The sequence below is a fragment of the Brachyhypopomus gauderio genome, chromosome 3 (genome assembly GCF_052324685.1).
Source record: "Brachyhypopomus gauderio isolate BG-103 chromosome 3, BGAUD_0.2, whole genome shotgun sequence".
Lineage (NCBI taxonomy): Eukaryota > Metazoa > Chordata > Actinopteri > Gymnotiformes > Hypopomidae > Brachyhypopomus > Brachyhypopomus gauderio.
Genome location: NC_135213.1, coordinates 15,705,176 through 15,733,123, shown reverse-complemented (window position 1 = coordinate 15,733,123; position 27,948 = coordinate 15,705,176). Strand labels below are relative to the sequence as shown.

At 42.0% G+C, this 27,948-nt stretch overlaps 1 protein-coding gene across 7 annotated transcripts; it reads left to right on the top strand.

Annotated features, from left to right (window-relative positions):
- The first annotated feature begins 382 nt into the window (after positions 1-382).
- On the top strand, positions 383-26,758 carry LOC143510457 (uncharacterized). 7 transcript variants are annotated; one of them, XM_076999823.1, is made up of 7 exons: positions 383-538; positions 1,096-1,322; positions 1,784-1,884; positions 4,022-4,173; positions 5,468-5,696; positions 7,964-8,184; positions 23,903-26,758. In XM_076999823.1, the coding sequence occupies exons 2-7, from the start codon at positions 1,120-1,122 to the stop codon at positions 24,068-24,070; spliced, it is 1,074 nt and encodes a 357-aa protein (XP_076855938.1). In that variant the 5' UTR covers positions 383-538; positions 1,096-1,119; the 3' UTR covers positions 24,071-26,758. The 7 variants fall into 7 exon arrangements, with proteins under 7 accessions (XP_076855938.1, XP_076855944.1, XP_076855940.1 ...); XM_076999829.1 differs by lacking the exon at positions 23,903-26,758 and adding an exon at positions 20,667-20,765; XM_076999825.1 differs by lacking the exon at positions 23,903-26,758 and adding an exon at positions 19,024-20,587.
- The last annotated feature ends 1,190 nt before the right edge of the window (positions 26,759-27,948 follow it).

The window sequence follows — 27,948 nt, the reverse complement described above, 5'->3', positions numbered from 1 at the left end:
TGTATTCTGACTGAAGATGAATTGATGTGTTACGTTTTGCTGCCTGCTTCAGTATGGTACATTCTGTGGTTAGCTTAAGCCCTATGGCAATCCAGAGAATGGATGATCTGGAATATGAAAATAAATAATGTGTTTGTACTGTGTAAGCAGCCTTGTAGGATAGATATGTTGTGGCCATTACAATAATCTACATATTTGTTTAAAAAAGCCAATTAGACTAATTCATAAAAATAAAAAACCCAAAACATTCAATAAGCTTTAATATTCAACAGAGGCGAACGGCCAATGGCTGTCATAGGGGCTGACGTCATCTTTGAGGGGAGAAATCAGACCCTCCACGTGGCTTGTTGTTTACATCTTTTAAGAACTGTTGGAAAGGAAGGAAGAACTAGCGAGGGTTGTGAAATATCGTTCCTGTGTATACAATTTCATTGCTCACATGTCGCAGTTTAAATATATGAACTAGAATTAACTGTAGATCGGTAACAGTGAAAGGTTAAAGTGCTGACAAACCAAACTCCTTTTTACCACTTCGCACGTAAGGATTTTCTCTTGTTTTGTTTCGCTTCTTTACGTCGCTGTAGCTAAAGTGCGCGTGCTGAGCTCTTCGCGCGCGTGTTGTCGACGTGCACGCTTTGTCCCGCTCGTGCGGGGCTTTCTTCAAAGGGGGGTCGCGTGCTCATTTCTTGGGTTTATTCCACCGAAAAGGACGAATATGATCGAATTGAGTGGAACTAACACGTTTAACTAGCTTAAATAACTAGAGACTTATAAGTCAAATAATGTTTTAAATAACATTTAGAAATGGATTACCGATTTCTCGCCGTCGTGGTTTTAGTATGGATTTATAAAAGTGAAATATTTGTTTCTTTATAGTTTTATTTTTGTATTAGCAGGCTCCACTACTTTCAAAATCTTTTAATAGGCTAATTCTGCTATTAATAATCTAATTGCAACATCGTACGTAAACAAAATCGTGTTTGTAACGCACATAGCAACTAGCTCAGCCTGCTTTCTAATAGTGTGTAAATTATGAGTTTTATATTGTGGAGTTTAACTCATAACCAGAATAGTGTTTATTATTTTGTTTAACAGTTTCGAATAAGCTACCGCAGCACAATGTTACAGCTCGGAAGCCGCTTGGCCCACATGTATATACCCTGGGGGCCTAGTGACTCCAGCCTGGGAAGTTCTACTGGTACTGGGAGTGCTGGAGGTTCTGTCGTCTCTACTAGTTCTAACTGTTTGGGCCTGGATGACAACAGAGTGCAGAGCACACAAGAGAGGATTCCCAGTTTACAAGATTTTATCAAACATGTTCGGTCAGTAATCCCATTTGTCATATTTCATAAATATACTAGGTGTATTCAGAATGAATGAGAGTTAATGTTCAGGCATGTAATGTGGAACATGGGCTTATCAGTCCATTCTAAGCCTTCTAAGAAACTAACTGTTCATCATAAAAATCTCTAAATTGAAATACAACAGTCCATAGGCCGTATGTATTTCTCAGCCTAGTCTTTAGTGTCCACTGAGAGTCCACATAATGAATAGTGAATCCCTGTTACAGGTGTATTGGGATCTAGAATTCTAGGAATGTGAACAGTATAGTGGGTTCCCAGGACTGAGTTGAGAAACACTTATATACTAGGCTTAGGCTATCATATATAAGATTCCAGATGCACATTACAACGTAAAATTGGAATCATTAAAGATCATATTATTACACTTATCACAACTCGGGAGTCTCTTGTTTGTCTAAAACGTTTTTTAACAATCCCAGGAGAGTCAGTGGGCTGAAGAAGGAAGACATATTTTGTAACCTGCGAGTCCCCAACCAATTTCAAACAGCACGAGAGGAGATCACCCTGGTCATTGTCACAGGTGCGTGCAAGTATTTCTCTGGCCTGGTGATGTCAATTCTGAACCTCATGAATTCATGGATTTTCTTTACTGTTCCATGGATTTGGTCTGGTATTGTGGGTATGTCTTTTTTTCTGTCCAATGGTCAGGCCAGCCCAAGCGCTACTTTACTCGTAATCTGTTTGACACCAACAACAGACCAGAAGCATACAAAAACCAATCAAATTAAGCACAGCACAGAGGGCAGCTTTCAGCACGCAATGCAAGGATAAACAGTAAACACCCTTAGAGTTATATGCACCGATCTGCCACAACATTATAACCACTGACAGAAGCGAATAACATTTGATTATCTCATTACAGTTGCACCTATGAAGGTGTGGGATATATTAGGCAGTAAATGAACACAATGAAAGCAGATACAATTGGCAAAACATAAGGAGTAAAATGTGATGGCTACACGACTGAGTCAGAGCGGTGGTGTGTTCATACGAAAAAAAATATCCAAGGACAACTGGTGAGCTGGAGTCAGGGTTATAGGTACCCATTCAATGATGGTTCATTGATGTTGATGGAGAGGCAAAGACGAGCCCTTCTGATCTGAGCCCACAGAAGAGCTACTGTAGCACAAATGCTGGATATGATTAATAGGATATCATATAATGTCATATGATATGATATGATAGATGCTGGAACATACACTGCTTTGCATCTTGGAGCATCAGAACTGGACCATGGAGCAATGGAAGAAGAGGGCCTGGACTTGTGGTGTTTTCATCTCCATCATGTGGCAAGCTGGTTAAAGCAGTGCGATGCTCTAGGCCAGGGGTAATCAATTAAGTCTTTCCGCGGTCCATTTTTGGCAGATAGCTCAGACCTTAGGTCCGGGTCCGCAGTGGCGAACGAACGTTGTTGAGCGGGGGGGGGGTGGCGGCGAACAAAAGTTGTTGAGCGTTGGGGGGGGGACGTAACACTCAAATGGGTGGTGAACGTAACACTCGTCTGAAAATAAATTCTCCGGTTTAAAATATAGTCTCCCGTTAAAATTTTTTTGGCATTTGGGTCCGTATCCAGTTAATCAGGAATGTGATTGGGTCCGGACAGGACGGCGTTCGGGTCCGGATCCGGACCGCGGTCCGCCATTTGGTGATACCTGCTCTAGACATTGTTTTGGTCAGAAACCTTAGGTCCTGGCATTCGTTCACGGTTTTTAGCAGGACAATGGAGTGGTTTGAGGAATATAACTCAGGAGTCTCAGGTGTTGGCTTGGCCTCCAAATTCCCCAGAACTCAGTCCAATCTAGCACCTTTGAAACATGCTGGATAAATAAATCCCATCCTTGCAGTACCTATCATGGACTCAAAGGACCTGCTGCTAAGGTCTTGGTGCCAGACATGACAGGACACTCTTGGAGTTGGACTCCTTGTGGAAACCATGCCTTGATGGGTTCAGGCTGTTTCAGTGGCACAAGGGCAAACGTCATCACACCACCATCTTAGACAGGTGGATAGGCAGGAATGACCCAGGAATCACTCCCCAGGGTGACGGAGAAGTGTGCGGCTGGGGTGGAGCCAACAGGAGCCACAGCAAGGGGTGGCGGTCAGGGGTGGTATGAGCCACAGCAGCTGAGATGGGTGGAGGATTTGCAACAACTGCACACCAGGAGTAAAGGTGTAGTTTATCTATTAATCTATTACACTCCCTGTCAGTTTCCTATAAATGACTATGAGAAATAGCCACCAGATATTACATTATGCTCAGTAGTGTTTTTAGTCAAATGTTCCCTTATCTGTGGCATTAAGCCAGCCTCCAGAATAGAGGTAATTCTAGTACATGCACAAAATTATCTAGATTCGTAGAAGCCAGAGAAACACATATATGTAATCACAAACATATGTTATTTTTTAAATCGGTAGGATGTTGTATTGAATATGAGTATGGGTTTGGCAGTAATTGTTAAGAATGTTAAACAGTTAACAGGCTCTCCTCTGCCAGCCACGCTGCTAAACTAACTTGAAAAGCCTGTTAAAGAGCTGTAACAACATTATTGTGTACAGCCAGATATCCACCAATAGGAACTGTGAGATTCTGTTCCGCAAAACATCGAACAGTGTGAACCTCCAGCACTGTGTGGTCAAGCTTTTTCTTCTGTGTTCAGGTGCTGCGGTGTATTGCATGGATGTGAAACAGTGGTCAGGTACGGTTTCGGCCCCGGGTTCAAACAAATGGCATATCCAGGTGAAGGAGGAGGAGCCAAACTTCACCAACACATCCATTCAGCAGGTCCCTGACCTCCTACAGGCCATTATGGTAAATCACACCTCAGAGACTTTACATTAGCTAACCCCAGCTCTACCCTGAAATATTAGCTGGAGTTTAGTTCCAGCACTTATCCAGCTCACTTGCGAAAGGTCTGCTGGAGCACCTGAAAGTATAATAGATTTGGGCTGCAGTTCCAGTCTGGGAGGTGGTAGATTATTCAGGAGCTTTACCGGACACCTTTGCTGCTCACCCAGCCACTACACACTGAAGCTGAATTAAATAATGTCGACTAAGAGCAGAAAAACCTATAGACAGCAGGCTCTTCATATAGATTGCTGCAATTATGGAAGAAAGGGTGGAAAATGCAAAACTCTGAACCGGGGGACTGAACTGTGTTCACACAAGTGTTCACTTTGAAACACACTGTACTTGTACTGAGGTTGAGATGACGACAATGATGATAGGGTATTTTTTGTAAGGGCTCATGAACACATGCTATTTCAGCATTAGCTTGCTGAAGTTCGACAGGGTGGTGGTTATGGTTTAACTGCCTCCTGTGATTCCGGTTTGGGAGGTTAGGTGATTTTCGTAAATGTCCATAGTGTTTATTTTGGAGCAGTGTTTTCTTCATTCGAGCATCTTATTTGCATAAACTGAACTAGCTTTTGTTCCTTTGGTGATGTGAATAAGGGAACCTCTCAGCAGTGGTTCCCCATCCTAGTCCTGAGACACAGGACAGACATCAAAAGGACTTGCAGCATGTCTATGAAAGACACTATATGTGTCACATCACTCCACATGTGTTAAGATGGGGGAAAATATTACCTGAGATTACTGCAGATGATATAAAGATGAGTGTGCCCTTGAATGTTACCACATGCAAATCAGCAGGATGCACATGAAAATGATTGTAGATAATGTCATTTTGTTTTTTACTGTTATAGATATTTGACTCTCTTGTTATTGCCATTACCTTCATACATTCTAAGATATAATGTCAAATCACCTTTTTCAATGTTTTCCAAAGGATGATGTGTGCAATTATGGCTATTGGCTTCACACCTGATAAGAAAGGTTTTGCAAATGGGAATCACCTTTAACACAGTCCATTTAGAATCTCAGTGACTTAATTATGTGTCTTGATCAGTCAGGCTAGTGTTTCTGGACATGAATGGGCCCTCAACTGGGACTCATTAAAACTTAGTAGGCATTTTTCCCAGTTGCCTTTGAGGTTTTGTGGGTGAAAAATATGATTTATTATGACATTGATGCAATAGTGCAACACTGTTTTGCTATTTCAGGTTCAGTTTGCTTAAAGTTGTTTAAACGTGTGTTTACCCAGACAAAAGCCAGAGACCTGTGCAACCACATGAAGCGATGTGGCGTGAACATCAGGCAGTCTCTCTTCCTACCCAGGGTACTCTTCCTCTCACCGCACTGCCACCTCGACGAACAGCTGAGCAAGAGGAAGGAGTTGATCTCCCATAGCGATGTGGAGGAATTTGTGCACTCGCTCAGGGAGAGCTACGTTGCCTGGGTGACAGACGCCCTCGTGCCATCATGGCTCTCAGGTCAGAGGAAGCTGTGTCAGACGCCTGTGTCAGACGCCTTTCTGTTAGACAGTGAGATAATATGGAAATATGAAAATTAAGTGCCTGCCACTGGGCATTTTTTCTTATTTTTCTAATATGGGAATTAATATATGTTTGTTTTAACTTCAGTCTATTGCCTTAGGATTGAATGCCACAAGTAAATTCTTAGGCTTTCACATTTGACAGGTGTAATTGGAGGTGAAGTTGCATTTGTTGGATAGGTAACATACTTGTGTGACAATATGTAATAAGTGAATACATAAAAATACACCATATTGCCAAAAGTATTTGCTCACCCATCCAAACTATCTGAACCAGGTGTTCCAATCACTTCTATGGCCACAGGTGTATAAAATTAAGCATCTACGCATGCAGACTGTTTTTACAAACATTTGTGAAAGAATGGGTCACTCTCAGGAGCTCAGTGAATTCCAGCGTGGAACTGTGATAGTATACCTGCGCAACAAATCCAATCGTGAAATTTTCTTGCTCCTAAATTTTCCACAGTCAACTGTCAGCTGTATTATAAGAAAATGGAAGTGTTTTCAATGACAGCAACTCAGCCACAAAGTAGTAGGCCACCTAAACTGACGGAGCGGGGTCAGCAGATGCTCGAACGCTTAGTGCGAAGAGGTCACCAACTTTCTGCAGAGTCAATCATTACAGACATCTAAACTTCATGTGGCCTTCAGATTAACTGAAGAAGAGTGCGCAGAGAGCTTCATGGAATGGGTTTCCATGGTCAAGTAGCTGCATCCAAGCCATACATCACCAAGTGCAATGCAAAGCGTCTGATGCAGTGGTGTAAAGCACATCACCATTGGACACTAGATCAGTGGAGGCGTGTTCTCTGGAGTGATGAATTGCGCTTCTACATCTGGCAATCTGATGGACACGTCTGGGTTTGGTGGTTGCCAGGAGAATGGTACTTGTCTGACTGCATTGTGCCAAGTGAAAAGTTTGGTAGAGGGGGATTATAGTGTGGGGTTGTTTTTCATGAGCTGGTCTTGGACCCTTAGTTCCAGTGAAAGGAACTCTGAATGCTTCAGCATACCAAGACATTTTAGACAATTCCATCCTCCCAACTTTGTGGGAACAGTTTGGAGCTGGCCCCTTCTTCTTCCAACATGACTGTGCACCAGTGCACAAAGCAAGGTCCATGAAGACATGGATGGCAGAGTCTGGTGTGGATTAACTTGAATGTCCTGCACAGAGTCCTGACCTCAACCTGATAGAACACCTTTGGGATGATATAGAACGGAGACAGAGAGCCAGGCCTTCTCGTCCTACATCAGTATGTGACCTCACAAATGTTCTTCTGGAAGAATGGTCAAAAAGTCACACTCCTAAACCTTGTGGACAGCCTTCCCAGAAAAGTTCTAGCTGCAGGGTGGACCAACGCCATATTGAGGTCTATGGATTAGGAATGGGATGTCACACGCACAAATGTGAGTCAAGGAGGGTGAGCAAATACTTTTGGCAATATAGTGTACGTCTTTATAACTATTCAGTTTGCAGGCAACTGTAATCCACCACTCAAGACACCACAACTATCCTCACATCTCAGCCGACTGAGTATAGTGGGTTAAAAGTGTAGAGTTTAGCTGGATGCTTTTCATATATGCTACATACTGTAAACAAATGTTAATACAGTTATTTATAAATGATTGCATTATTTATTTACTAGCTAATTTAAGATATTTTACATAATATTAATTTGTGCACTAATTTGTGGGCTTTGTCAAGTTTAGGCCTAAGACTGACAAACCTAACACCCTTTAAGGAGCTTTTTTTAGACGTCTTATGGGTTTGATCCAAACCCACTGTCAGTTAAATATGTCAATTAAATAATAGTGTTGCAGCAGCCTGTAGGCATTTAGATTGCATGATCTGAACTGGAATTACAGTCAGCAGTGAGAATAAAGCCTGGTCCTGTCGTTTTGGATTAAATTGTCAGCCTGCCAGTCCTATGGTCCTGCTGTAACAGAATATGTTAGAGAATATGTGTATGAAGATTTACATGTTAATCTGTTACGAAAAGGTTAAATGCTACTAGTGGTGGTCTACTTATTGTTATTATTAGTTATTGTAATAACTGTTACTGTTAGCATTGATGTGTCTAATGGTGCTGAGAATGCAGGATTTTAACAACTTGACTAATTTTCTGAAAGCAAAATTAAAAATACATCAGGGAAGGCTACTTTTTGAGCATCTTTCTCACTATTGCTCTCATGCTGATTGGCCAGGTCACCTGTCATTCAGGCAGCTGGGGGCAGTGCGGCAGGTGCTGGGACAAATGGGAACGTGGGATGTGGTGAAGCTGTGTAGCGGTGTTGAGCTGAAGGGCGATTATCAGGGCTGCCAACACCTCGCCCTCAACAGACAGGAAACAGATATTTTGGAGTTCAGGAGGGGAGGCACCCTCCCTGCAGACACACTGTGGGCCCTGCTTGGATACACACCACAGGTTGGTATTCTTACACACACACACACACACACACAAACCCTAAAAGATGAAGTCCTCACGTACACGGCCACTTGCATATCAACACAGAATAGAGGGCACATACTTTGCAGAGTCTCCTTAAAAAATAATAGAAGAACAGTTTTGCTGTTTTTTGTTTAAAAATGTGAAAATGCATTAAGCTGTTTAGTGAGCCATTAACAGTATATATCAACAAAAGGGAACCAAACTGTCCCAAGATATTTGAAAAAGCCAGACAACAGTATTGGAGAACAATGTTAAGATTGTGTCGATCAAGAGAAAGTTTCTGCCAACAGTGTGGATCTGCAGACACACTTCTGTTAAAGGACGCAGAGCTGCAGTTGCACTGAACAGATGCTTCATCAAAAACAGGCTCACCAGTAGAGTGATCTATCTATCTACTACAATAATAACAATGTTGTTATTATATAGGTGTTGGCCAATATATGAAATAATTTTCAACACAAACACTGTCTCATGAAGCAGGTTAAGAGAACACCAAGACTGTCATCAAAGCATAAGATAGATACTTTGACTAATCGAAAATGTGCCACAGTCAATATTTATGCATCATAGCATAGTCACATGTGTTATTTCATTGGTTTGACACCATGTTTTTTTAAATATAGAAAATAATCAAAATAGCACAAGCCAATACCAGGTAACTAATATATTGTAGGTCATATCACAATGAAAATTGCAATGAAATGGCAATGTCATATTTCTTCTATATTGTGCATATAGACAAACCAGTGGATCATTTGCACAGAGGCGCACACACAGAAATATATATGTTTAAATGTAATAATGTCAGACTACTGTTACGGCAGATATATACACACTAAGAAATGAATCCAACTCTTAAGTAAGTAACTTAAGTTACTTGGCTACCTTGGCTAAAGATTGCTTTTTCTGTAAATAAAAATACTTATGAAAATACATCATGGAAACCAACAAATGTGTTCAGCATTGTACTGTTTTCACTATTATTGAGACATTTTTACAAAGAGAATCTCTTTTTCTCCCACTCTCTTTCTTTCTCTCTCTCTCTCTCTCTCTCTCTCTCTCTCACTCTCACTCACTCACACACACACACACACACACTGCATTTGTCTTTTCTAAATAACGCACTGCTCCTGCACAGCAATAACAACAGAAAGGCCATTCATTATGGTCCTGTTTACAAGAGATCAATAGCAATCCGGCACGCTTGGGTTCTGAAAAATGAGCTTTGGGACAGCACACATTATAGAGTGCAAATGAGTCTGGACTTGGCACTAGCTCCCCCTACTGGGGGGAGGGGGAGGGGGTGGGGTAGGGGGGTGGAGTGAGATGTGGGACAAACAGGCACAGCTTTTAGTGTTTTTGCTTGTGTTGAGTGTGAGTCATATGTAGCGAGTGATGGTCCAGTCTATGTCTTTATCTGACTGTAGCATCTTTCTGATATTACAATCTGATATCACATCTTTCTGATATTGAATTGGATAGCCACATCAAGATGGTATTGTCAATGAAGAAATAGAATCTTGCTTCATTTCCATGGTTACAGTCACATTCACCAACAGGTGGCACTGCAGTCAAATTATACCCTATGTGGAAGTCCCCCATCCGTCTGCTCTCGGAGCCAATCTGTGCTTTGTGACAGTGTGACTTTTGGCATCGAGACGAGTATCAATGCTAATATTTCACATTCACCTAAATCTCTGTCAGCCATTTCAGCTTTGCTGAAACCACTCAGGTCCATTTAAAGAATACCAGACAGAGTGGCAGTTCATAAGATGCATCTGGGTGAACTGAGTGGAGAAAGCTAACAACTTTCTCTCCTTGCAGTGTTGGGTTGTCAGTATTTTATTATCACCCTCTTTGTAATCCCTACTTGGAAATGACACCAATCAGTTGTAAGTGATCTGGTGTGTGTGTGGATGTCGACTGTGTGTTTTCCATGTGTGTGTGTGCGTAGTGCAGCGGTGTTAGTTTTGGGCGGAGGGACAGCTCAATGTAAAGCCCTTGGAAATCTGCTAAGTGTTTATGAGGCCTCCCAGAGATTGTGGGACAATGGTGTTGGTGTAGGCTTACACAGTCACATATTTGTATCGCAATTTCAGTGTAAGGAGTCGAGGAGGTGATGAAAGGGCCCCTGGACGGCCCTTAAAAGCGGAGGCCCTGTGATTGGTATTGTGTTAACACCTGGGCCGGGAGGAAGATGGAGCCCCAGAACAATGTGCTCCGTGGTGGAGTATTGCGTAGCCACACTGGCTGAAAGGTAGCGGCCGTAAGGCATGATTTCTGGGGGTGTGTATGTGTGTGACTTTACACTGTTCTGAGAACAGCTTTTACATTTTCTTTTATAATAGTTTGAGATTAGGATTTAGAACAAGTGAACTGGTCATATCACAGTGTGCAATATTCAAAGCACATGATGTTAGGAAAAGAGCTGATATCTAGTGATGAATGTTTTATTTTTTGGCTTCCGTGTGTTTGGTTCCTGGTTCCTCCTGAACCCTCTGGTTGTCTCTCAGCTCGATGTTGTTTGTTTCTCCCTCTTGGCTGTGTGGCTCCAATCTGTACTGTCGTCTTCAGCACGTAACATTTTTTTCAGATCTCTTCCATTAACATTGACGTGCCAGCTGCCAATTACTCACTCAGCCTTTCCATTCCGAGCGGCGGGCCGCTCCATGCCTGCAAGATGCTCATTAGCCCAATCCAGTTAATTGTATAAGAAGATAATTGCATGTAAATGCCGGGCCTAAAAGCTGCCTTTCCAGCCTCCTCCCTGGTTGAATAGGTGGTTCAGGGATTCTGGGTAGTTTACTTAACGGGAAGCCAATTAATTGATTTGGCTAATGAAGTAAATAGTGGAGATGCTCACTGCGTGTGCTTCGCAAAGTGGAGATAATCTGTAACTGATTGCAGTACATAGGAAACGATGGGTAAAACTTGATTAAAAAAAATAAAATAATTTGTTTGGTCCAGGCATGAGATAAAAGTGATGATATTAGGGAAGAAGTTTAATTGTTGAATTGAATAATGATGCAAGATTCTCCTTACAAAAACATAGGGAGAATACAGAATGCAGTCATAGGTGACATGGCATAGTATTGGGTAGTGTTTAATTTTGTCTCTGTCAAACAGAACAATCCTTGGTGCCATGTTGACAGAGTGAAGTCAAGCCTAAAGACCAGCTGAGATCAGAGGTCGCATAGTCTCGGGAGATTCTCGCCTTACACCCCAATCTGGAGAACCAGCCACAGCAGCGTGGAGCACATACCCCCGGCAAGGTTTTCTCAAGCTTTTATACAGCACGCGTGTAAAAGCCTCTACAAAGAACCCGCACTTTGACAGTGAAATCAGAGTGTGAAAGCACATTACTCACTGATCGTTCTTAAAGTCAGTTGTGTAGGACTGAGGCTAATCACACAGGGCCTTTCTTACCACTGTTTATTGTATTACGTGCCAGCAATAGACTTCAGACACTAACAGCCCTTGAAATGAGTTTTGGTGATTAAATGTGTCATGACTGAAGAAAAGTACACAGATGAACATGTGTGGCTGTAGGACAGAATGGCCTCCGTGTGTTTTACGTGCTCAGAATGACAGGACGCGGGTCTTGTGCTTGTGTCTCTACTCCCACTGATCCGTGTTGGCTCGGACCGATTCCCTCATCAGTGTGAACCGCCCATCTGCCCACCACTCCTAGACTCCATCACATGCCCTCCCAGGGGCCCTGTCTCTGGTCCGCGGGGAGACGGCGTGTTAAAATATGATATGTTATTTTCAAAGAAATATTTGTAAATCGAGGCTGTCTTGCAGATCGGAGTTACATGCGGCACAGAGCTGCACATTTCACCAGTGAAACGCGAGCCCTGTTTGATGGCTCCAGCAGGTAGCAGACGTGCGGAGCAGGCTGCCTCGCACCACTGTTCACCAAAGCCCACAAGCATGACCATTCATTCTCAGAGCTCTAAAACTGAAGAGCCCTATTCTGAAATCCACCCCAGTGCTTACATGGGAATATGCGCTACTCCGCAACGGTCTCTGACATGCAGCGTCCGTTGTAGCAGCGGGTATTTAGTGCGATATGCCTCGTCTCTTGTGTATGCGTAAACAAGTAATATACTTGGTCGTACTTTGTGGATAGAACCATGGGCAGTAATAAATTGATGGTTTTATTAGAAGCTGCTTTTGATCCCAGAGCTCTGAAAGGGATACACTACAAGAAACCAAACCCTGCGGAATATCGATTTTGCTTCGCTCTGCCTCGCATGAGAGGCGATCTATAATGCATTAAGCACTTGAACAACGGCAGGAAAGACGGAAGAAGGGTGAGCTCCATACCGCCGTCACACAGACACAGTGTCTCCACTCTCTCCTAACACTCTTCTAATGAAATGGTTTACCACAGCATTTAGGAACACACTTTCAGGTTAATATTCCACAGTCACAAGGGAAGTGTAATATTAGCATGCTGATGGGGGGATGTTTGAGCTATACAGTGATAACCCGTATAAGACATCAGAATTCCACTTTATTAAACTAAATATTGTGCAATATTTTTGAAGCAAAGTGCTTCAAAAGCAAAGAACTGTGTGTCTGAACTGAATTCAACTCCTGGGAGTAAGCGAAAAAGATAAAGATGTATATGTGTATCTCTGTATATGCATTTAAACATGATCATATAGTAAACTGAATGCATTCAATAAAAATGTAAAATGTAAATATTTCTGGATCTTGCTTGAAAGGGCCTCAGAATGTTCTAGCCTATAGGTTGATGATAACCACAGTGATCTCAGCTGAAAGTGGTGCAGCAAATAGATACTAGCTCAGCCTTTAAACCTAAATCGCATTTGACCCCAAAGTGCATTAAACATAAGGAAGGGCCTTCTTCTTCACCCGCACAGCTTTAATGCTACTTAATTATGCGGAGTGTTTGAGGTGGCCCTCCAAGCCAAGGGTCTGTCTCCATGCAGGAAAGGAACAGCTGCTTGGAGACTTCTGAGTGGAGGGGAGGGGGCCACCGGCTCAGTGCCTCAGCACACGCACCCAGTTCGGGGATAAAAGTAGCTATACACGTCCACACTGAGAGGAGACGAGCAAATGCTGATTGGTTCTGGGTTAATTTGGAGGCTCAGGCCTGGTCTGCCCTCCTCATTTGGGAATTGAGTTTATGGGTTGACAGGGCACCTGTATAAGCGTAGCCTTTTTGGAACATCTGCCACTGATGCAAACTTTAGTCTGTGGGAAGGGTTTGACTTCCTTTCATTATATACAGAAACTTCAGGCCCAGCAACACTTTCATGAGTAGGTTGTATTTTCTATGCGTTTTCCCTTTAAGAGAAGCCTGAATTCACAAAGAAGATAAACATGGCAGTAATTGTTAATGGCTGGCCTTTGAAGGGCCGATTCATCTGATGGGGGTGTAAAAGCAGTGATCTGGGTCTGCTCTCCTGCTGATGGCAAGATAGGAGGACACAGAGCAGAGCACATACACGATTCATAAAACGAAAGAGTTTATGCTAGGTCTGCCCCTCGTGCAGTTTCTGTGAGCTTTTGTTGCCTTTGGTGTTATATGCATGCACGTGTGTGTGCATGCGTTTTGAAAAAGGTGTGTGTGTGTGCTTATATGTGTGCATGTGTCTGTGTGTATGTCTCTGCATGTGTGTCTGTATATTTGTGAGTGTGTTTCTGTATAAATGTGTGTGTGTGTGTGTGTGTGTGTGTGTGTGTGTGTGTGTGTGTGTGTGTGTGTGTGTGTGTGTTTAAGCTACTGCTTTATGTTGTTACTTAAATTGCAGCTTAATTGACAGCTTGCCAGGGCAGATATGGCAGCAAATCATGTGATTTCTCAAAGCATATGTCAGCAGAATGGCCTACATAGGCAGAGACTAGATTACGCTCAGCTAAATTTGAACGTTTGCCGGACAATGGCCTAAACTTGTTTTCTCCATCAAGCCTAATGACCTTCTATTGGGTTTCCAGTACTTCCTGAGAACGGAGCAGGTTTAAATGAGGCTAGACTGGACCTTGTGACCAGTGTGAATTCATCACATGTCAACTTAAAGGCAACGGTTAATTTCTGTCCTTCAGTCAACATGAGATTCACAGGCTGACGTTTGGCTTTGTACTGGATGGCTCCCAATTCCAGTATGAGACTATGTTCATGAACAGGTTTAATGAAATGCATTCAAATGAACTATAGATGTGCACAAAACTCAGTGATGTACAGCGGGATGGCTTTTGAACAGAGAGATGTGATGTGGTGTTAGTCTACTCTGGTATCATCCCTTGCCCACCCCAGTGGAATGCCTCCCCCACCCCCCAAGCTCTTGGCATTTGTCCCTTGCTAATGCAGAGGCATTAGCATACAAGAACACGTTGTTCGTTTGTTTAGAGTTGTTGTGTACAAGAAGGTGAGCATTCCCCCTTTGCCACAGATAGGTTTCAGGATACGTGCCATAAGGGAATTAGTCCCAGACTCTAGAATGTTAATTTGACTGTCACAGGCATTCCATTTCCCATTGCCTAGCGCCAAATGATGCATGCCCATGCAAAAGGCAGAGATCAGCATTCCTACTAAGAGCCAAGTAGCACAAAGGCTGTAGGAAAGATCGCTTCTAATGAATAGCATCACAGAAAAGAGCAGGGGAAAACCTTTTTATTTTATTTTATGAGCAGTAGCCACAGAGATAGCATCATGTTTTGTGTGGTTATTTTAACATATTTGAGCATAACTAGAGTTGGTGTCATGATACACTAAGATATTGTACATATGTAGTCATTAAAATAAGTGATCTTGGTTGAGCAAGTCCTGTTTATGTAAATACTTGTAGGTTCTATGGCAACATGGAAGCTGTGTGTGATTGCTTTAAACTTGGGTTTGAAACATGGAGCCAGTTATGCTCAGGTCATGGTTTACGGTCCTTATAAGTTTCTGAAAGATACATCTTCAAAACATCCCCATAAAAAATCCCCAACCATAAAGTGTGATTTATTTTTTTATTCCTATCTATGAAAACTAAAACTGCCTCTTCTATGTTTGTAGATTTCTGTAATTAGCTCTTCAGGATTGCAGCTGCTTTCTAGTAATTAAACTGAAAAGTGGCTTTAACAGAGAGGGAAATCAAGTGTGACACGTGTGTTTGATGTCCCCATGAGGACAGAGCCCTGGGGAAGCGGGCGAGGAGACAGGAGACACTGAGGATTCCACTCGACGGCATCCCATGCCACCTCTGTCTGCGCTCTGATTAGAGATGCATGTTGAACAGCGACGTGAAGGATCTGTGCTCGGAAACCTCCCAGTGGCCTGGATGCACATGAAGAGCTGGGCTGAGGTTTTGCCAACACGTGTGTGTGTGTGTGTGTGTGTGTGTGTGTGTGTGTGTGTGTGTGTGTGTGTGTGTGTGTGTGTGTGTGTGTGTGTGTTTGTGTGTGGTTGTGTGTGTGTGTTTGTGTTCTCCCTGCTAGCACCATTCTGTTTCAAGCACAAGACCAAGATTAAAATTAGAAGGATTAATATAAATTTTTATTTTTTCACAAAATGTGAGCATGTCAAGGATGTCTAGCAACGTTTCTATAATATAGAGCATGATATGATGTGCATATTTTGAATAATTTTGTTTAAAAAAGTAATGAGATTTTTTTTGGCGAATTCTAACAAGGGTTTCGTAATGGACAAGTACATTTATATACAGCCCACAGTTCCACTTGTTCTCTGTCTGCAGTCTCTCTGCTGAAAACTGAATTAGTCACATTGAATTTAAAATGAAGTACTTACTGTGTCTATTATCCAGTTAGGATGATTTACAAGGTGCTATGACCACGTTTAAAAACAAGATGGCCGCAGGCTGTGCTGCCACTCTAAGTAGATAAGCAGATGGCACCTGTTCAGAGAGACTCCATGGCCCTGCCTCTGTTTAAGTGTTTGTCTGTCCCTCAAGTGTTTCAAGTGGAGCAATTTCCCCTGGCTTTTTTCTTTCTTTTTCTCATTTTGTTTACATCTTTTACATGTATTTATCTCATATTTTCCCCTGTCTTAAAAGCAGTGATGATTTTTAATCAATAAGGAGGGCTTTTCAGCAATTGTTCCTCATTTGGGTTTTGTTTTGTGTCATTAGGTGCATCTGAATGGGAAGCATTCAGTAACTTTAAAAGGCTTAAGTGCTGTGATTGCTAATTGAAAGCTTTTTCACCAAGACTTTGCTGCTTTTATGGTAAATATCAATTATAGCAGAATTGCAGGCTTAGCCATGCTTGGGGGACCTTGCTTCTAAATGACCATTTGTTTTGGAGTCTTTTGGTGTTGCATGCTACCAATAGACACTAAAGTAAGATCAATAAGTGTTCATTTATCCAGTCGGGTGAGTCGCCGCAGTAGAGGCACTTCATTATACATGCGCAGCAGCATTTGCTTTAATTGGCTGGAATCAAAGGAGTGAAGTGGATGGAATGGGCAAATTTGCATATTTGTGAGTGAGTCAGAGCTGCTGATTGGCTGCTCTGCATAATGAATTCAGAATTTGCAAGTCATACATCTGTGGGATTGAAATAAATCAAGAGCTTTTGTCAAGTTTGTGCATCTCCACGGTTTGGCCAAATGCCTCTCCCAGGTTTCACTTTCAAATGCGCTGTTTGAGAGGATTGATGCCCGCTAGCAGATGCCAAACAGACACCGTTTTTAGGAGTGAAATGGACATGATCACCACAGCAGAGTGAGGTTTGCAACACTTTTTTGGCAATGTAGTTCTTAGTAAGAGGCAATCTTTTGCATTTTTTATTCCGTATGTAGACATCCTAACATGAAGGATGCAACTTGAAAAAGGTATTTGAAATAATGGTTGTCAATAATAATAATAATAACAATTATTATAATAATAATAATAACAATATATTATTATCATTATTATCATTATTATTATTATTATTATTATTATTACTCCTACTGCTGTTAACATTTTAAGAGTGTCTCTTAGTCCAGGACCCAAAGCTGTTGTTTAAATTTTCTCTGTAGTATCTCATACACTTTCTGGCACACCTGTTCCCTGTGTTTCTCATTCTCCTTCTCAATTACAAGGAACCCATTTTGTTATGGCCCCCTTATCTGCAGCCTGCTGCATTTCCACATTATGGTTGAAGTCCAGTTCTCCATAGCAGCAGGCTGTAATTCACTGCCTTTGCCATCTGTTATGCCTCTGTAAAATTACACATAAACCAGTTAGTGCACACTTTGGCCCATTGTCTGTTGTTTTGATAATCACCCTTAATAATGCTCGGCATCAATATGGTCTTTAAACCTGATTTGGGTGGTTAATGGAATAAGACGGAGGCAGTCAGTGTATGCAGCAGGACTAATGTCATTAGGAATGTTTATGAAGGGCAAAATTAAATCAGCCATAAATTGAGCTCTTTAGTTTAGGCCGAAAGGCCCGGAGCTGTTCAGCCTGAGAAGTGGACTTCATCTTTTTAAGCTTTGTCTGGGGCTGTGTTTAAACTATGTGTGAGTGGAGGGAATCACAAGGCCAGAGAGCAGAGCTGATTGAGCAGAGCATCATCCTCAGGGCTATGCAGGTTATTCAAACCTGATGCTGCCAAATGCAGAAAAGCTCAATGATTTTTTTGGAGTGTCCGACATTGGTGCCCTTGTCTGTCGTGAAGCGCTGTTGAGGACTATGATTTATGTTGATGTCTCATGTTGTCTACAAATAAAACTTCACATTTTGTCTCAGGAGACCAAGGGCAGCTGGAGGTGTGTGTTTCTGTCTGTGTCTGTTTGAGACATGACAGAACAAAGGGGTAGCTGGTGTGGGTTTACACCCACTCTGAGTTCATCTGAAACACGGCACCTGTAGCTCTAGGTAACAGGCGTCCATTCTTGGCTAAGGTCCCTAGTACCTGTCTACGGTCCCCAATGTCTGGCTAAGGTCCCCGGTACCTGTTTAACATCCACAGTGCCTATCTAAGGTCCCCAGTACATATCTAAGGTCCCAGTATGTATTTAATGTGCCCACTACCTGTCTAATGTTCACAGTACTAGGCTAAGGTCACCAGGTCCTGACTAGAGTCCCCAGATTTTAGTTAAGGTCTCCAGATCCTGGCTAACGTTCCCTGGTACCTGACAAAGTTTCATCAGTGGCTGGCTAAGGTCCCCTAGTACCCAGGACAGGGACCAAGTTGCACGTCAGACGTTCAGGTGATTAAATGCTAGTCTACCAAACCAGCCCTCCCCCCCAGAAGAGTCTTAAGGAGCATAGACAACATAATTGTCAACATTGTAACAAATTAAGAAATTACTATTTAGTGCACAATGCACATAGATTTGGTTTTAGTGTGCATGTACATATCTTAGTTTAATTTTTTTTTTCGAGAAAAAAATATTTTATATACTGGTATATTAATATTTGTCCTTGGCTTACTTAATTGTTTAAAATGAGTAATCTCGTCTGCGTGACAAAAAAGCATTTTTTTCAAACCATTTCCTTTCTTTGAATGCATTGCTTAGTTTCTGTAGTTATCCGGTGCAGCAACAGGAGGAATTAAACCTGCATGCAGCAGTAATGTCCAGGACACAAGTGTCCAAAGCAGTTGCCTGTGCAGTGCTGGACCATCACACACCTTGCTGTTTCAAGTAGCAAAGAAAATTGTTTCTTTGTACAGAGTGTGTTACGACATGTTTAACACATTATCTGTAAGCCACATAGTCATAAGCACCTTGTCTCCCTACAGGCATATGACAAAGAGTCAGACAGAACGGGAGAAAGCATATAGTGCTCTTATCTGGCTGGATCTGAATGAGTGACTAACAAAGCCACATGTGTTTTGATGCAGCAGTGTGTCACTTTGGCCCAGGCGAGCGAGGTGAGAAAGAAGGGACCTGTGGAAGGATTTACAACCACTGGAGCACAGAGGAGTGGAGGGAGGTGGCTAGCCTGTTGAAATGTGAAAGGTGATGTCATTGCATGCGTCTCTCTTCCCGACGTGGAGTGTGTGAGGGTGTGCGGGGCCAGGCCGGGTAACTGAGCTCTCAGCCCTTTGTGTGACTCCTGTTCTATGGCCCCAGGGTCTGGACCTATGAACGCAGACAGAGTTCTCAAACCGAGGTCTCTCCCCACGGGGGAGTGAAGACAGTGCAGTGCAGCTTTCAATCAGGCGGCAGTCGAGAGGAGATGTCACCATTTAAAGGAAACACTCGAGGCAGCCGTCAAGAAAAGACACTTGTGACTACTTTTAGAATAAGTCAGAGAGACTTGCAATTGACAAGAAGAAAAGTTGCATCAGTCCCCATATTGCGTGACATATAACATTGCAACGTATTGATACTCACAACGAATGAATCTCTTAAAAGACCTCTCTTAAAAGTCTCTTGTCCTTTCTGGATGATGTTAAATGTTTTATCTTTGTAGACAGGCAACATTTTCATAATCGGTGTTATGTAGCACATCCTGTTCGTACAGTCATTGCTGAATCTTGTTTACTGGCTTCACAGGTAGTAAAAATGGCTTTATGATTTAATAAATAAGACTAAGGAAAAGGTGCATGTAATTTGCTGTTAGAGGAGTCTTCAATACTGTTCCATCCATCCCCCCTTGATCCTCAACACTGCCTAGCTTAAGACACATCTATGATTCTTCAAAATCAAATCTTCTTTGGGTAAATTGGCAGAGACCTGGGTTTTGTCTGTTATAGGAGATGTTTTTGTCTACTCTACTGAGAAATCCCTGGCAGCCATGTTGAGTAGACCACACAGAAGTCCCCCTGTGCGTTTCTGTGCTCATTGGATGCCAAACTGGAGAAGCCTGATCCAGTCGAGTCGGGATCGTGTTTACATTTCACTTGAAGAGTCCTTTCAGTTCTGTGGCTAAGTGTTTTTTGTTATTGTTGTTGTTTAGATGTATTGAGAAAGCATTCTGGAAATTCCCCCCACCCTCACTTTCAACCAACCTAACATATTTGCTTGGGACCCTAATCCAAGCCAGATCTGATACTGGAGTAGATATTACACATGTTCTTTCACTATATGACAGAATAGCACAGACGTTATTAAAGCCTCTCAGGTTGCACTGTCCTGGCTCTGAAATGCTCCTCAGAACTCTGCTAAAGGTTCAACTATAGTTCTCCCTCAAATGCCAGGCGTGATTAATAAAGGTATGCTAGTCCTGTCATTCAGCCTCATATGCATACTGTAATTGATTGTTCTGCACAAATTAAGGACTTGCCACTAAGTTTGTCTATCTGCTCTTTGAGTTACAGGAATTCAAAAGAAATGACAATAGCATTTATTTGAAGATTTATGAACAAGTTCATAAATATACTGCTCTTGGAGCGTAACATAACACTGTAGATGTTAACTGTCAGAACTCTGGGTGTCTGCATAGTGTCGCAATGTAGTGTCGGATTTTACACACACAAATATATTGACTACATAAAATGAAGAACCTCTTCTTATGATTACCTTTTGTGATATTCATGTTAAGATTTATAGGACATGAAATTAATTATCAACAAGTACTGCCTCATGTCAAACCACAAAATGAGGATGTCTGAAGTCTAGGCAGCTGAGACAGGAGCCATCCCCCAGTTCATTCTGCAGGAGAGCAAGGTAATGTACTGTAAACCTGAGAGGTTATTTTATTAATATTTTGTGCTGATCTGAGTTCAGACGGAAGTTGCCTGAGGTGATTAGATTATCTGATCTCTGATAAGTCTGATGTCTCAGTAACTCAGTCAGCTCTAACACCTGGCTGCCGTGGTCACATACCTGGATAGAGACAGGAAGTGTACCCTCAAAACTTTGACTAGTGTAGTATTCATGTTCCATAGTATTCTACACCTAAAGGTTGCCTGGTGAATATGGATTGTTGTCTATCTCATGGTGTTTAACTGAAGATGGACAGTTTATTATTAGTTGGATGAAAGAATGACCTCGGGTTATTAAAACAGTGCATTTTCATTTTTGACTTTTGGCTTTTTGAAGAACAAAACTAAAGGAACGTTTTTTTTTTTGTAAAGTTTGAGACCAAACCTGTCCCTGTCAGTCATGCCTCTTCAGTTGAGTCATGTGGTACCATGGTGCAAACGTTGCCATGAAACAATATATTATATTACTGTTCTTTTCCTCTTCAGAATGAGACCTGAGCAGACAGATTGTTCTTGTTTGTTTACTTGGAGAGGTAAATGAGTTTAGATTAGAGGACTTTCCCCTACCTATGTGCTCGCACTTAAAATCAAACAGAAGAATGAGAGCAATTTAGGGTTTTTCTTCCCCTTTTTGCCTCAGAAACTACTGGCGCGTAATACACTTCTGATGTTGATCATTTTGATGTTATCTGGAATATCTGCCTCATATGTTGTCCCTGTCATCCTAAACTGTGCTGTTAGCAAATGAAGGTGAAGTCCCCTCCTCAGAACAGCACCCCACCCATAAATCTCTTCATGTATTTGGAGACTCTTTGAACTCCATCCATCTCATGCCATCATAAATATGGTGCTGTGGTCAGACTGCGGTCCTGATTTCCTGAGGTTTTTGTTGATTGTAGACAAATAACTGTTGTGTCAGGCTCCCATTTTCCCCTTCAACCAATTTCTTCCCTCTTGGCTTGTAACAGCCGAGCCGTCTGCTGTCTGTGCAGTGATGCTAAAGGTGGTATTGTTTCAAGCATGCCAGAATTAATAAAGATTCATTCATTCCAAGGTGTCGGGTACCTCTGGAACACGAGATACAGGCAGGCAGACTGAAGGATCCAGCTCTAAACCACAACTCTAACCCCCCCATTCTGTCATTGAGGAATATTAAATGTGTAGTGTAGGACAGAAATACAGGTTTGAGGTTGTTGCGAGCACTGTGATAGGTATTTCTGGTCAGTAGATAAAAGGATATGGCTTACAGGTGCTGTAAATTAGGCATGGGCCACATTTTTAAGACTGCTGATATTGTGAAGCAGCAAGCCTTTAGAACTGAACATACCTTCTACACACACACACACACACACACACACACACATGCATGCGCACACACACACTGACATGCCTCTTCACTATTAAGATGAACACATTCTCTGGCACATAAAGAGACTAGGAAGACACCCCCCTCTCGAAAATGCGTGTCTGCCTTTTGATGTGGTGTTAATGAAAGCATCACAATGACCCAGACTGCAGACGAGGGCCAGCAAGCTGAACTTCGACCATGGCCACCATTAGCAGAACACCTTTGCCAATTTACCCGCTCTCTCATACAAGGGATAAAAAAAATCATAATTGAAAAATTGTCTATGGCTATGACAAAAGAAACTAAGCCATGTGGGGAGAGAAGCGCGGGGTGTCCACTTTAATCCCTGTGTAATGCGCACCGAAAGCAGAAGTGTAACGATTATTCCTTTGAAACGGAACAGAGTTCAATTATCTGGCCACACAAATCTCATTAAAGCAGCTATTGTCCAGCACTGTAAAGCAGAAGAAACAGAGTGTGAAGCACACACTTAGTTAAGCTGGATGAGAAAGAGAGAAATGTGAGTTTAATCTTCACCCCTCTGCTAATATCTGCTAATGCTAATTATCTTTCTCCTCCTTGCATGGTGAGTGCATTCTGCTGGTGAACAGAATCACTTTATTATTACAGATATCTTTGGTGTATTCAGATATTTTTGCAATATAACAATGTCATATTTTTATTTAGATTTAAAAGTAGGCATCAAAGCTAACAGCCTCATGTGTTTTAAGGCATTCAATCCCCATATTACTAATCTGAGTTTGTAATAAGCACATATGCAAGCATGAGCGTTTCCTTCAGATGAGTTGTTCACAGTTGGCCTTCTGTGAAGCAGGCAGTGGCCCTCGTGGTCAACCTGTGTGCAACAGCTTGGACTATGAAAGGTCAAAGGTGAAAGCCACAGGTGTCTGGAGAGGCCTAGACAGATATCACAAGGTCACAGTCAGGGTCACAACCTCTTTGACCTCCAAGGGTCATTTTCAAACTGCTCTCTATGTGCATCTGTTTATCTGCGTCCATCTACTTGTCTACTACATGTCTGTGTAGCCTCTCCACAAACTGTGTACTTCAATGCAATTTGGAATATCTATCTATCTATGCCGCAAACTTCCTACCTAAACATTGAACCAAACACACCCCATGCTCTCTAATGGTGGTGGCCACTTTGAGCAAGATGATTCACCTTTACAAGGTGTAAAGGATCTGCAGCTAATGTCTTGATGGCAGACACCACAGGACACTTTCAGACCTCTCATGGAGTCCATGTCATGCCAAAGGGAGATACTCAATATTAGCTGGTGATTTCAATGTTTTGTTTGTTCAGTTCATATAAGAGAGAAATAACAATAGATAAATAGAAGGTAATAGAAATAGAAAGTAATAGAATTTCCAGACAGTGTCAGACATTATAAATTATATATATTGAAATCCATTTTGGATGTAGAATTTAGAGTTTATTCCATTCTGATTTTATTTACAATAATGTAAGAACATTAAAGAATGGAAGAGAACTCTGAAGATGCTTCATAAAGACAAGCAATTTTTTCTGTAGTCTTGAAAGATTACAGAAAACTTGCATGTAATGCTGGCTGGTTTGTAATAGTCAGGAACGACCAAGGTTATCTTATTTGCGCTCAGCGTCTTTTTCAACAGCATCATGACAGTCATCTCTGAATGTATTATTCTTTACTGAGTGGCCTGTAATCCTGTGTTTCTGCTCTACAGGTTCTGGTGAGGATGTATAAGAGGGGAGCCCAGGGCTGGTTGGGAAGACCTCTGTCAGGCACCGCCACCATCCCCTCCAACACACACGTGGTGTTTCGCATCAGTGGAGAGAACCAAGATGCCAAGATACCTGCCAACAGCATCCGCACCGTCACCCTTAGCGTCTAGAGGCAGGGAGAGAGAGGGAGGTAGCAACATGACAAATATATTTACATTCTGAGTGATTCATGTTTTTACATTTTTACTAGTTTTTACATATTTATACAAATAGCATTTTTTGGTGTTTAAACATTTGTATGTTGGTTGGGATGGGCTTGTTTATTGAAAAAATTATGATGATGGTGATAGCTCAGACTGCAAGTGCCTTTCAGTCAAACGTATTCCCTCACCATGGCAGACACATGTACACAGCAGGTATTTATCATGGTAGTAATTACACACTCATCTAAACAGCGATGGCTCCTCTCGACATGTTGTGAACGCCTAATCCATTTGTGACCCTCTGCATTGTTATCATACCAAAAGCACCCAGAGCGATGACGGAATCACACAATCTAGTTAACAGCTGCAGCACAACCATACTCCTCCTCAGTGCCACTCATACGTGCATTATGGGAAGCTCGTTAGTATGCTTCATTGTCTTTTATTTTGAATGACAGGTCTAGTGTTGCTAATTAATTAGCATTTGTGTCACTGAACTGATTTGAGGGGCGTCGGATGAATGTGGACTCTAGGGTGAGATGCACAAAAACATTGCCCTGTTAATGCCACTGATAGCTGCAAACACATGGGCTGTGAATGTGTAGAGGGATTGTAGAGTAATGGTGTGTGCATGCGTACAGGGCAGGTGACCTGAAGTCTGACAGTGCCTACATTCAGCACACTGAATGTGTTTCATTTTATTGTCCTTTTTAAAAGGAATGCAGAATGATGACTTTATTGCACGTATGCCAAGTAAATCAGATGTTAGTTAATTTTTTCAGCCCATTCAGTTATGTCCTCAGTATCAGAAACAAAGTTGCATCATGTACCCTGCAGCACACGGCATATATGGGCCATTCAGCATATGCAGAATAGAACGTCAGATGCTGAACATCACACGAAAGTAACAATGCTCTGTGTAGTGTGAAGCTCGCCATGACACAGTACATCATGAACACCAATAAGGACGTTCAACAGGAGATTGATAAACATGACAGCCTGCATGTATTCTTCAGAGGTGTCAATTCCAGGTTCAGAAAGTAAAAGTCCTCACCAGGATTTTGCTCAGGCTTCCTGGATTGTGTTGATTCCAGTAATTTTACCTGGATTGCACTAATTAGAAAATCTAGCAAGCTTGAGCAAAATCCTGGTGAGGACTTTTACTTTCTGAATCTGGAATTGATACCTCTGATGTTCTTTTTTGATTATTGGGAATTTTAAACAAAATTGTTACATTTAAATATAATATCTCATCCAAGTATGAAAAAATGGTTTCACTTTGCTGATATTGTACACAATGTATCAGCCGTATTATCTTTATTATTACTATTGTTATTTTGGAAAGGTTGATGTTTTGTAACTGCTGATACTTGAAACAGAAACACTTCACCTTGTTTACTGAACAGTGATTTCAGAAATCCAGAAAAATAGGACAGAGCATGTCCAGGAGAAATTAAACCTTCCTTCACTAAATTGTTTATAGCATCAAAATAAGTCGGTAAATGCAATATTTTGAGCTATGAGTAATTGTGTCTCGTGAGTTTAATTTCAAATTTATTTCTGGTGATTATGCTTACAGTGGTAGTTTTTCTAACATGAGCCTGAAAACTGGGTAAAAAATAAAAGCATCAAAGATGCCTGACCATTTCATGTGTAAAAATAAAGGTAATGCTCATTAACCATATGCAACATCAATTTAATTAGCAGTATCCTTTAACATGATTGATAGAACCTGGAAGTGGTCTGATTTATCTACAGATCCATTCACGTTTCTGTTTCCTGTCCATGGCTCTTCTCTGTGGAGGTCAGCACTGAGAGGTCAGGGCTCATGGCCAATAAGCTCATCTCATTTCATAACCGCATTAGGTTGCACTCCAAACCTGTTCAGTCAGAATGTTTATGAATTTGCTCTGAATGGTGAAATTGTGGCAGTATGAGCACTAATGTTTATCACTGACTGACAGTATTGCCAGTGAAAGACTCATTGGAGGCAGTGGTTTGTCATTTTCAGGTGTAGTAGACAGACAGGACTCAGACACCTCAGTGCAGCCACGTACTGGCTGTCTGTGGATCTGCTAGTGGCAGAAAGAAATGTTTGGAAAGATGTGATAGAAACCATACTCTGTTGAAATGATCCGAAATAGCCGAAAGGCCTGAGTTAGTGGTTGTAATCATTTCGTTAAGGTCACAGGCTATTGTATATTTGAACCATTTAAATACCCTGCCTCCTATTCTTTCTAAGGACACAAGAAGCCATATATATCCATTTATTGTTGTGAGTTTTTATTTTTAGTTTTAAAAGCAGTAATTCTGCCCATTATTTTTCTTGGTCCTTGAAACCTTTTTAAAACCTTTAGTCCAGTTTACCATTTTGAACAGAAACACCTCTGTTTATTCACCTTGTTCTGAAATTAGATTGTTATGCAATGAAATTAGTATACATGTTCTTAATATAAATCACGCATATGGAAACTTTGGGTACCTCTATAGGTGTTTAGTAATAGTTTATTCTGGTTATAAGCTAGTATATTTAAAGTGAAATATGCAAAATGACAGCAAGACCTACATGTAGAAAGGGAATGGTGTGTGTTGATGTCCTGAAAACAAACTTTTCTTTCTTTTCTGCTTTATTAACAGAATAAAAAATGCCAAAAAGATTTACCAATCATGAAAAGTATTTGCCATTAATTTGTTTTTTTGTTTGTGTTTTGTGGTTTGTTTGTTTTTGTACCATGACTTAACATATGAAGGGATCTTCCAAAGGATTCCTGTCCATAAATGTGAAGCCTGTTTTACAAGGATGATCTGAGAGCATGTCCATGTGCTGTGCGATGGGAAGAATTCAGCCTGTCCATCAGTGAGGTTTGTGGGCTTGGCTAGTGTGCGTGGTGTCTGGAGCTTGACGTCCAGGGGAGGGGAGAGCATGGCTGGAGCTCCGGCCAGGGGAGTCCTGGGACAAAGGCGACTCTGTGGGGTCATGCCGGAGAACCGAGCTGGTGGGGCGGGCGACATGGACGACGTGTCACCTGAGATCAGACCTGAACGCAACCCAGCAAGTGAAGCTGCAACCTGATCCCAGGCAGAATTCCACAGGGCGGAGTTCGGATCAAGGCCGGCTCTGTTCACAGGGGGAAGTTGGACAGGATATTGGGCCGGAATAAGGTCATCAACATCCTGCCACGCCCCCCCAACCCCCACCTTCCCCCTCCCAGACGTCTGCTATCTCAGGCGTGACTACTGATGCAGGCTGAAGGAATGTTGAATTTACGGCATCTAATCTTCCAACGTGTGTTTGTGTCCCATGTTGTTATGCATAGCAGGTTCACATTTATTCGTTTAAATTTGCTAAGGATCATGAAATGTTTTTCATGACACTCAGGTGATATGAGACATGGGACACGTCCAGGTGAGAAAGGATCTCATAATTCCTTCCTCCTCCCCAAATCAGTGACCCCCTCGTGACCTTTCCATAACCTTTGGAGCATGACCCTGACCTGGTGTGGGGCGAATGATCACTCTCGGCTGCTCTCCAGGGCAGAGGTCAGAGGTCACTGCCTTGACCCTACCAGCAATGGGCACTTGAACCACAGTGACAGCACTGGACAGAAGGGATGCAGTCTTTGTCTTTGGAGATTCTTTGAGCGCCATATGTAAAGGAGACTGCTGACTGGTCACAGGACACGGCGTACTTTGGCACTGCCGGCACTCAGCAGGTAACCCACTGCCTGTGCATATGCCCATCAGTGATATTATTGACACTGATTCTGTTCCAGGTCATGACCTTTCAAACATGGTAAAAGTTGGTCAGTTTGGCAGATGCAACAGGTCCATGCACTGCAGGTACC

Excerpts from the sequence above, each read along its gene's own strand:
- LOC143510457 (XM_076999823.1), top strand. The coding sequence starts at position 1,120 with ATGTTACAGCTCGGAAGCCGCTTGGCCCACATGTATATACCCTGGGGG. Across the intron at positions 5,697-7,963 it reads CGTGCCATCATGGCTCTCAG|GTCACCTGTCATTCAGGCAG; the intron begins GTCAGAGGAAGC and ends CTGATTGGCCAG. Across the intron at positions 8,185-23,902 it reads TGCTTGGATACACACCACAG|GTTCTGGTGAGGATGTATAA; the intron begins GTTGGTATTCTT and ends TCTGCTCTACAG.